Raw genomic sequence first — 10,563 nt, 5'->3', positions numbered from 1 at the left:
AATTATCACCCACGTGTGTACACTACCATTCAAAAGTTTGGGGTCTCTTAGAAATGTCCTTGTTGTGTCCAAATGTGTCCATTTAAAATAACATCAAATTGATCAGAAATACAGTGTAGACATCGCTAATGTTGTAAATAACTATTGTAACTGGAAACGGCCGAATTTATGAAAATGGAATATCTACATAAATGGGCCTCTGTACGCCTATCAGCAACCATTACTCTTGTGTTCCAATGGCACGTTGTGTTAGCTAATCCAAGTTTATCATTTTAAAAGGCTAATTGATCATTAGAAAACCCTTTTGCAATTATGTTAGCACAGCTGAAAACTGTTGTTCTGATTTTAAATAAGCAATAAAACGGGCCTTTAGACTAGTTGAGTATCTGGAGCATCAGCATTTGTGGGTTCGATCACAGGCTCAAAATGGCCAGAAACAAAGAACTTTCTTCTGAAACTCGTCAGTCTATTCTTGTTCTGAGAAATTAAGGCTATTCCATGTGAGAAATTGCCAAGAAACTGAAGATCTCGTACAATGCTGTGTACTACTCCCGTCACAGAACAACGCAAACTGGTTCTAACCAGAATAGAAAGAGGAGTGGAAGGCCACGGTGCACAACTGAGTAAGAGGACAAGTACACTAGAGTGTCTAGTTTGAGAAACAGACGCCTCACAAGTCCTCAACTGGCAGCTTCATTAGATAGTACCTGCAAAACACCAGTCTCAACGTCAACAGTGAAGCTGCCAGTTGAGGACTTGTGAGGAGTCTGTTTCTCAAACTAAACACTCTAATGTATTTGTCCTCTTGCTCAGTTGTGCACCGTGGCCTCCCACTCCACTTTCTATTCTGGTTAGAGTCAGTTGAATTATTACTGTTATCCTATCAACACAGCAAGTATGGTGTGTGTGTGTGTGTGTGTGTGTGTTTCAGACAGAAGTGTGTGGGTTTGGTGTGTCTGTGTTACAGGGTGGGCTGTATCCTGAATGCGGTGATCAGTCCTAGAGGAGAAACCATCCCATTGGCCGCTATGATCCTTTATGGGAGTGGCCCCATTGTTGGGGCGGGACTGTGTCTGTTTCTACCGGAGACCAGTGGTGTGCCGCTCCCTGATTCGCTGGAGGACTGTGACAAACAGCCCAGTCTTCATCTACCAACCTTCCCTTCCCTTTGGTCTTCAGAGGGTGAGAGATCCCTGATGTGTGTGTGTGTGTGTGTGTGTGTGTGTGTGTGTGTGTGTGTGTGTGTGTGTGTGTGTGTGTGTGTGTGTGTGTGTGTGTGTGTGTGTGTGTGTGTGTTCCTTACTGCAGTGGTCACCAACCTTTTCTGAGTCAAAATGTCAAGATCTCCCGCTTATATATATATTTTCTTTAACACAACTATGAAAAAATGCACGCCGATGCAACACTAACCAACATTATCCAGTTCTGTAGCAGTAAGGTTTGTGCAGTAAGCTACAGGCCCAATACATTATCACTGCACTGCTTTACTTGAATTGTTCTGCTAATGCATTGTTGTTTCGGACCACTTTTTAAAATGATATTTCAACATTTGAGCTAGGCTCTATGATCACAGCGGTAATAGATCAGTTGCTGTATTACTTGAGATGAGTGAGTTTACATTTTAAATAATTAGCTTTTATTATTTCATTTAATTTTATAATGTTTTATTTTTTATTATGGTGCCTGCATCTGATGGTCAGTCTCAGCGGAGGGAGAGAGCAGCAGACTGAGGGTCAGTCTCAGCGGAGGGAGAGAGCAGCAGACTGAGGGTCAGTCTCAGCGGAGGGAGAGAGCAGCAGACTGAGGGTCAGTCTCAGTGGAGGGAGAGAGCAGCAGACAGGGTCAGTCTCAGCAGAGGGAGAGAGCAGCAGACTGAGGGTCAGTCTCAGCAGAGGGAGAGAGCAGCAGACTGAGGGTCAGTCTCAGCAGAGGGAGAGAGCAGGAGACTGAGGGTTAGTCTCAGAGGGAGAGAGCAGGAGACTGAGGGTTAGTCTCAGCAGAGGGAGAGAGCAGCAGACTGAGGGTCAGTCTCAGCAGAGGGAGAGAGCAGCAGACTGAGGGTCAGTCTCAGCGGAGGGAGAGAGCAGCAGACTGAGGGTCAGTCTCAGCGGAGGAGAGAGCAGCAGACTGAGGGTCAGTCTCAGCAGAGGGAGAGAGCAGCAGACTGAGGGTCAGTCTCAGCAGAGGGAGAGAGCAGCAGACTGAGGGTCAGTCTCAGCAGAGGGAGAGAGCAGACTGAGGGTCAGTCTCAGCAGAGGGAGAGAGCAGCAGACAGGGTCAGTCTCAGCGGAGGGAGAGAGCAGCAGACTGAGGGTCAGTCTCAGCAGAGGGAGAGAGCAGCAGACTGAGGGTCAGTCTCAGCAGAGGGAGAGAGCAGCAGACAGGGTCAGTCTCAGCGGAGGGAGAGAGCAGCAGACTGAGGGTCTGTCTCAGCAGAGGGAGAGAGCAGCAGACTGAGGGTCAGTCTCAGCGGAGGGAGAGAGCAGCAGACTGAGGGTCAGTCTCAGCGGAGGGAGAGAGCAGCAGACTGAGGTCAGTCTCTCAACATCCGCTCTCCCTTTCCTCCGCTGACGCTGACTCAAAAGGAACACCATCTGATGGCGAAACTTGAGTCGAACCGCATTATTTCTGCCTTGTGCACAAATTCATGTTGTTACTCCTATGAACAGAGGAAGTTAAATATTCCTGGATATTAAGAAAAAGACCCAAGCTGCTAATAATAACAACACAAGTCTATAGAGACACTTTCCTTCTCATTCATTACGGATGCAGTGTTGGTTGTAGTGCTGAGTGGAAGTAGGGAGAATGTGCATTTGAATAGCCTATTAAAGTGTTGATTACAAAGTGTTGACAGTGCTGAGTAAGAACGTAAACACATAACTCACTAATACAAACAGCAGCTCTTTGCTGTGTTTGACAGTCTCTCTCCAGTCGTGGTTTTAAATGTTAGAAATCTCACAGTATCAACTTTACTGTAGCTTTCTTTTTTCGCCTGCTACGTTACTGCAGACACAATCGTCTGAGCCATCCGATTGGCCAGAGGTACACTTGATTTGCTCTCTGGGCCCACCAGGAAAGCAGTTTGTACCCATGAAACGGTTCAAAAATGGCAACCGTTTGCCTGCCCTGTGCGCAGAGTGAATCAAGTGCACCTTCCACCAACAGCTATGAATAACAAGGAACACAAGGCTTTATCGGTGTTTTTGTTACAGAAATGTTTGGTGATGGACTAGAAATGCCTTGGAGGTGGCGATCAACTGGTTGGTGACTTGTTGTCTCTCTTCAGTGCGTCGTCAACAGCAGCTGACTGTGAAATGCTATACTCAAGAGTTCACAGGCAGCTGGTGTGTTACGTAACCTCTCCTTTTAGGTCAGCTATTTACCCCCTTTCTCCCTCTCCCTCTATCTGGCTGCAACGCCCCTCTTTCTGCGGGTTATGGTTCCAGGAATTGACACGGTCATTTTCAGCCTACACAAATTATAACATGCTTTTTACCGTGTTTCCAAGTGGTGAGTAGCTGCAAATGTGGGGTGAACCATTAATTCAGAAGATTAGAAATCTCTTTACAAAAACAGTTATTATATATATTTTTAAAGTCAATGGTTCAACACTGTGTACATAGTTAGAAGGCAAAAAAACAACGAATCCCATATAGCATTGCGGTCTGTATCGTCCAATCACAGAACAGATACAAGTCACGTGGTCTGTTAGAGAACGCAACCTTATAGCAGCTAACATGTCACGTGACTTGTATCTGCTCTGTGATTGGACGATACAGAACACGAGGATCATGGTTAGTGAAGGTTTTGTTGCACTTTGAAACATAAACTGACGGTATAAGCTAGATTTCTCAACACAGAGGCACTACATGTGCACCTCATTATAGGAATTGTTTTGCAATCTCAGTAGGTTGTGGGTTAACTGCCTGTTCAGGGACAGAACAACAGATTTGTACCTTGTCAGCTCAGGGGTTGCAACCTTCCGGTTACTAGTCCAACTCTCTAACCACAAGGCTACCCTGAAGTTTACCATGTTGATTCCACGTCATTAAATATGAATGTCTTTTTTTTTTTAAATGACATGGAAACAATGTTGATTTAACCAGTTTGTGCCCAGTGGGATAACCGTAACCCCCAGTCTGTGGCCTGCTAACCAGAGTCCTGGACCAAGACACATGTTCAATAGAGACACACATTCTGAGGAATAGTGGACTCTTGTTGGTTAACGTCTCTCCAGCTGAGATTTGTGTGTATTTCCTGACAGGTGCTCAGCGGATGCCCCAGCTGACAAAGCCTGTCCATTCCTGGGAGACACAGACCCAGAGAAGCCCTCCCACAACCCACAGGATCCCAAATGACTCAAACTGCACATACTCACACACACACACCACAAACACACACATGCTGTAGATACATGTATTTTAAGTTCCATGGTGCTCAGTTGGTACAGAACACAATAAACTGGGAGGTACTACCTGAACTCTGAACAATAAACATTGCAATACATTTTGCGACGTTGTGCCCTACTGAACACGACCCTGGTTCTAGTGTTTTATAGGTTTGATCCTGTATCTCCCACAGCCTGTAGAGACTAGCTGAGAGCGTGTTTAAACACAGACCTGACTGTGAGATGTGAGGAAACATTGCTAATGTAGCATTGTATAAACAGCTCTGCGCGAAGGTTGTGTGTTTTTCATTTTCTGTACGTGTGTGTTATCCTCGCACAATCATGAACCTTCCTTGCACCTTTGCTGACATTTCTACAATGTTTCATGTCAAGTTGACTTGAGATGGGGGGGGGGGCTGTCTTATCATGAAGGGTGTGGTCTTGTTGCTGTATGTTTGGTATTGAACTCAGATGTCTGTAGTTATGTGTAGGAATGTTGTCCTGTCTGTTGGCAGGGTCAGGCTGTTGAAATGACCAATTGTTTCCCATGATGTGCTGTTGTGTGTTCTTATAGGCATTTGACATGCTGAGGAATGTTCTCCTGCACAGTCTGTACATTTCCTGTCTGTTGCTATTAAATAAAAAAAAATAAAAAAATAGAATTTTCAATTTCATAAGAATGTGTGTTTGTCTGGCTTGGGTCTAGGGTTGCAAAATTCCTATAACTTCCCCCAGGTTTCCCAGAAATCCTGGTTAGATATGTCCTGGTATTACATGGGAATAAGCAGCAAATCCGGCAATCTTCCAACCAGGATTTCTGGGAGACCAGTGAATTTGAGGAAAGTTACCCAACCAGGGGCAAGAATCATAAGGAAATTAGGGATCCTCACACGGATATAGTTTACCCCCCAGTATATTATTACCCTTGACGAAGATGAAACTGGGGAACTATATTCTGTGTGTGTAAGTCGCTCTGGATAAGAGCGTCTGCTAAATGACTTAAATGTAAATGTAATGTAAATGTGTGTGTTGGGCCCCTCATTTCTTTATCTGTACCGTTGGTTTAGGAGTTTAGGACGTGCATATCACTCTCCTGTTCTGCAATAATCAACTTAGTCACCCTGGACAATCATTCACCATTCACACTAATCCGTTCACACGTACAAACAAAGCAGGTGCTTAGTGTTGCATTGTCACGTGGACATGGGGAATTAGAAGGAAATCACCTCTCTGTGACATCGTAGAAAGAGGAGGAAGGGAAGCGCTACTAAGGGACACAATAGTACATTTTGGTAGACAGAAGGTGCTCTTTGGTAAAAGGGGTGAATTGGGCATCAAAAAGAAAGGAGGACCAAGGCCTCTTCATACAATTAATTAAAATGCCTCTATACACCTCTATGACATCTTAACCAGCCGTGCTTCCACCAATCCCATGCTTTTAAATGCATGACAGGGCATATGAGGTTATTATTGTGGTTACCTATTGTGTTTTGACTGTGTTTGTTTATTCCATGTGTAACTCTGTTGTTGTTTGTGTCACACTGTTTTGCTTTATCTTATTGATTTCTCTTGGCCAGGTCACAGTTGTAAATGAGAACTTGTTCCCAACTAGACTACCTGGTTAAATAAAGGTGAAATAAAAAAATAAAAAACAATGAGGTGAAGGTAGGGAATGGGGATTCAGACTGAGAGTAGATGTACATCTCCCTCCTCTGGACAGAAGAGAAACTACACCAGGTCATTTAATAATATCCACACACCCTTAGATAAACCCATACAGGTTTGATAAGATAAAATGTGATTTAATATTAAATAAGTTGTTCCAGCATCGTAAAACAACGGCAGAATGGCGAGTAGCGTGTGCACATAAACATCCCCACAGCATGATACTGCCACCACCATGCCTCACTGTAGGGATGGTGCCAGGTTTACTCCAGACGGGACGCTTGGCATTTAGGCCAAAGAGTTTAATCTTGGTTTCATCAGACCAGACACTCTTGTTTCTCATGGTCTGAGAGTCCTTTAGGTGCCTTTTGGCTAACTCCAAGCAGGCAGTCATGTGCCTTTTACTAAGGAGTGGCTTCCATCTGGCCACTACTATAACGGCCTGATTGTTGGAGTGCTGTAGAGATTGTTGTCCTTCTGGAAGGTTCTCCCATCTCCACAGATGAACTCTAGAGCTCTGTCAGACTCACCATCGGGTTCTAGGTCACCTCCATGACCAAGGCCCTTCTCCCTCGATTGCTCAGTTTGGCCGGGCGGCCAATCTAGAAAGAGATGGTGGTTCCAAACTTTTTCAATTTAAGAGTAATGGAAGCCACTCTATTCTTGGGGATCTTCAATGCTGCAGAATTTTTTTGGTACTCTTCCCCCAGATCTGTACCTCGACACAATCCGGTCTCGGAGCTCTCCGGACAGTTCCTTCCATCTCATGGCTTGGTTTTTGCTCTGTCATGTACTGTCAACTGTGGGACCTTATATAGACCGGTGTGTGCCTTTCCAAATCATGTCCAATCAATTGAATTTACCACAGATGGACTCCAATCAAGTTGTAGAAACATTTTGTCACGCCCTGGTGGAAATATATTATGTTTATCTCCATTTATTTGTTCAGGCCAGGGTGTGACATGGGTTTATTGTGGTGTGTTTCGTCTTGGGGTTTTGTGGGGTGTATAGCGTAGTCTATGGCTGCCTGAGGCGGTTCTCAATCAGAGTCAGGTGATTATCGTTGTCTCTGATTGGGAACCATATTTAGGAAGCCATATTCTTTGAGTGTTTCGTGGGTGATTGTTCCTGTCTCTGTGTTTAGTTTCACCAGACAGGCTGTATAGTTTTTTCACGTTTCCGTCTGTTGTTTTGTACATGTTCAGTTATTTCATGTCTAGTCTACTTTCATTCAATAAACATGAGTAACCATCACGCTGCATTTTGGTCCGCTCCTCCTTCAACAGAAGAACGCCGTTACACATTTCAAGGATGTCCAATGGAAACAGGATGAACTTGAGCTCAATTTCCAGTCTCATAGCGAAGTTGTTTTATATTTTTGATTTATACGTTTGCAAACATTTCTAAAAACCTGTTTTTGCTTTTTCATTATGGTGTATTGTGATGTCATTATGGGGTATTGTGATGTCATTATGGTGTATTGTGATGTCATTATGGTGTATCGCGATGTCATTCTGGGGTATTGTGATGTCATTATGGGGTATTGTGTGTAAATTGCTGAGGATTTGTATTTATTTAATCCATTTCAGTATAAGGCTGTAACATAACAAAATGTGGAAAAAGTCAAGGGGTCTGATTACTTTCCGAAGGCATATGTGCATTCACTTGTGTGTATTTCCATAGTGTGATAATATGTGTGTCTAAGTAGTGTGTTCCAACATGCCTCCCAGCAATGTAAGTGTCGATGTGTGTGACAGACTTGTGTGTGTGTTCAGGGGTAGGACAAGATGTTTGCGGGGAAGATTCCGGTCCGTCCGTTTAGCGTTTCCTCCCAACAGTCATACTGTAACTCTGTCAAATCAAATCAAATCAAAAAATGTATTTGTCACATACACATGGTTAGCAGATGTTAATGCGAGTGTAGCGAAATGCTTGTGCTTCCAGTTCCGACAATGCAGTAATAACCAACAAGTAATCTAACTAACAATTCCAAAACTAATATCTTATACACAGTGTAAGGGGATAAAGAATATGTACATAAAGATATGAATGAGTGATGGTGCAGAGCAGCATAGGCAAGATACAGTAGATGGTATCGAGTACAGTATATACATATGAGATGAGTATGTTAACAAAGTGGCATAGTTAAAGTGGCTAGTGATACATGTATTACATAAGGATGCAGTAGATGATAGAGTACAGTATATACGTATACATATGAGATGAATAATGTGGGGTATGTAAACATTATATTAGGTAGCATAGTTTAAAGTGGCTAGTGATATATTTTACATCCTTTCCCATCAATTCCCATTATTGAAATGGCTGGAGTTGAGTCAGTGTCTTGGTAACCACGGTGATGCGGTCGCTGGGTTTGAAGCTCAGGTCGCCAGAGTGCCGTGAACAGTATGCCTAGGTGAACAGTATGCCTTGGTTAACGGTATGCCTTGGTGAACAGTATGCCTTGGTTAACATTATGCCTAGGTGAACAGTATGCCTAGGCGAACAGTATGCCTTGGTGAACAGTATGCCTTGGTTAACATTATGCCTAGGTGAACAGTATGCCTTGGTTAACATTATGCCTAGGTGAACAGTATGCCTTGGTTAACAGTATGCCTAGGTGAACAGTATGCCTTGGTTAACATTATGCCTAGGTGAACAGTATGCCTTGGTTAATGGTATGCCTTGGTGAACAGTATGCCTAGGTGAACAGTATGCCTAGGCGAACAGTATGCCTTGGTTAACAGTACGCCTTGGTGAACAGTATGCCTTGGTTAACATTATGCCTAGGTGAACAGTATGCCTAGGCGAACAGTATGCCTTGGTGAACAGTATGCCTAGGTGAACAGTATGCCTAGGTGAACACTATGCCTTGCTGAACAGTGCCTTGGTGAACAGTATGCCTTGGTTAACAGTATGCCTAGGTGAACAGTATGCCTTGGTGAACAGTATACCTAGGTGAACAGTATGCCTTGGTTAACAGTATGCCTAGGTGAACAGTATGCCTTGGTGAACAGTATGCCTAGGTGAACAGTATGCCTTGGTGAACAGTATGCCTAGGTGAACAGTATGCATTGGTGAACAGTATGCCTTGGTGAACAGTATATCTAGGGGAACAGTATGCCTAGGTGAACAGTATGCCTAGGTGAACAGTATGCCTTGGTGAACAGTATGCCTAGGTGAACAGTATGCCTTGGTGAACAGTATGCCTTGGTGAACAGTATATCTAGGTGAACAGTATGCCTAGGTGAACAGTATGCCTTGGTGAACAGTATGCCTAGGTGAACAGTATACCTAGGTGAACAGTATGCCTTGCTGAACAGTGCCTTGGTGAACAGTATGCCTTGGTTAACAGTTTGCCTAGGTGAACAGTATGCCTTGGTGAACAGTATACCTAGGTGAACAGTATGCCTTGGTTAACAGTATGCCTAGGTAAACAGTATGGCTTGGTGAACAGTATGCCTAGGTGAACAGTATGCCTTGGTGAACAGTATGACTTGGTGAACAGTATGCCTTGGTGAACAGTATGCCTAGGTGAACAGTATGCCTCGGTGAACAGTATGCCTAGGTGAACAGTATGCATTGGTGAACAGTATGCCAAGGTGAACAGTATATCTAGGGGAACAGTATGCCTAGGTGAACAGTATGCCTAGGTGAACAGTATGCCTTGGTGAACAATATGCCAAGGTGAACAGTATGCCAAGGTGAACAGTATGCCTAGGTGAACAGTATGCATTGGTGAACAGTATGCCTTGGTGAACAGTATATCTAGGGGAACAGTATGCCTAGGTGAACAGTATGCCTTGGTGAACAGTATGCCTAAAAGTAGATTCCCAAACCTTCCATAACAGAGCCATCACCAACAGAGAGATCAACCTGGAGAAGAGTCCCCTAAGCAAGCTGGTCCTGGGGCTCTGTTCACAAACACAGACCCCACAGAGCCCCAGGACAGCAACACAATTAGACCCAACCAAATCATGAGAAAACTAAAAGATAATTACTTGACACATTGGAAATAATTAACAAAAAAATATAGCAAACTAAAATACTATTTGGCCCTAAACAGAGAGTACACAGTGGCAGAATACCTGACCACTGTGACTGACCCAAACTTAAGGAAAGCTTTGACTATGTACAGACTCAGTGAGCATAGCCTTGCTATTGAGAAATGTCGGCAATTTCTCAAATGGAATAGCCTTCATTTCTCAGAACAAGAATAGACGGACAGGTTTCAGAAGTAAGTTCTTTGTTTCTGGTCATTATTAGCCTGTAATCGAACCCAGAAATTCTGATGCTCCAGATACTCAACTAGTCTAAAGAAGGCCAGTTTTACTGCTTCTTTTATCAGAACAACAGTTTTCAGCTGTGCTAACATAATTGCAAAAGGGTTTTCTAATGATCAATTCACCTTTTAAAATGATAAATTTGGATTAGGTAACACAACGTGCCATTGGAACACAGGAGTGACGGTTGCTGATAATGGGCCTCTGTACGCTTATTTTCTTAAATTA

General features: G+C 43.7%; 1 protein-coding gene across 1 annotated transcript in view; it reads left to right on the top strand.

The window, feature by feature from the left end:
- Positions 1-5,049, top strand: part of LOC135525504 (solute carrier family 22 member 13-like) — a 12,755-nt gene extending 7,706 nt beyond the window's left edge. The window contains exons 9-10 of the mRNA XM_064953174.1: positions 932-1,182; positions 4,265-5,049. Coding sequence (XP_064809246.1) covers positions 932-1,182; positions 4,265-4,410 — 397 coding nt within the window. The 3' untranslated portion in view covers positions 4,411-5,049. The remainder of the gene's footprint in view (positions 1-931; positions 1,183-4,264) is intronic.
- The last annotated feature ends 5,514 nt before the right edge of the window (positions 5,050-10,563 follow it).

Source organism: Oncorhynchus masou, chromosome 32, assembly GCF_036934945.1.
Source record: "Oncorhynchus masou masou isolate Uvic2021 chromosome 32, UVic_Omas_1.1, whole genome shotgun sequence".
In the NCBI taxonomy this organism is placed as follows: Eukaryota; Metazoa; Chordata; class Actinopteri; order Salmoniformes; family Salmonidae; genus Oncorhynchus; species Oncorhynchus masou.
The sequence above is the reverse complement of the archived record's forward strand: the minus strand, read 5'-3'. Positions and strand labels throughout refer to the sequence as shown.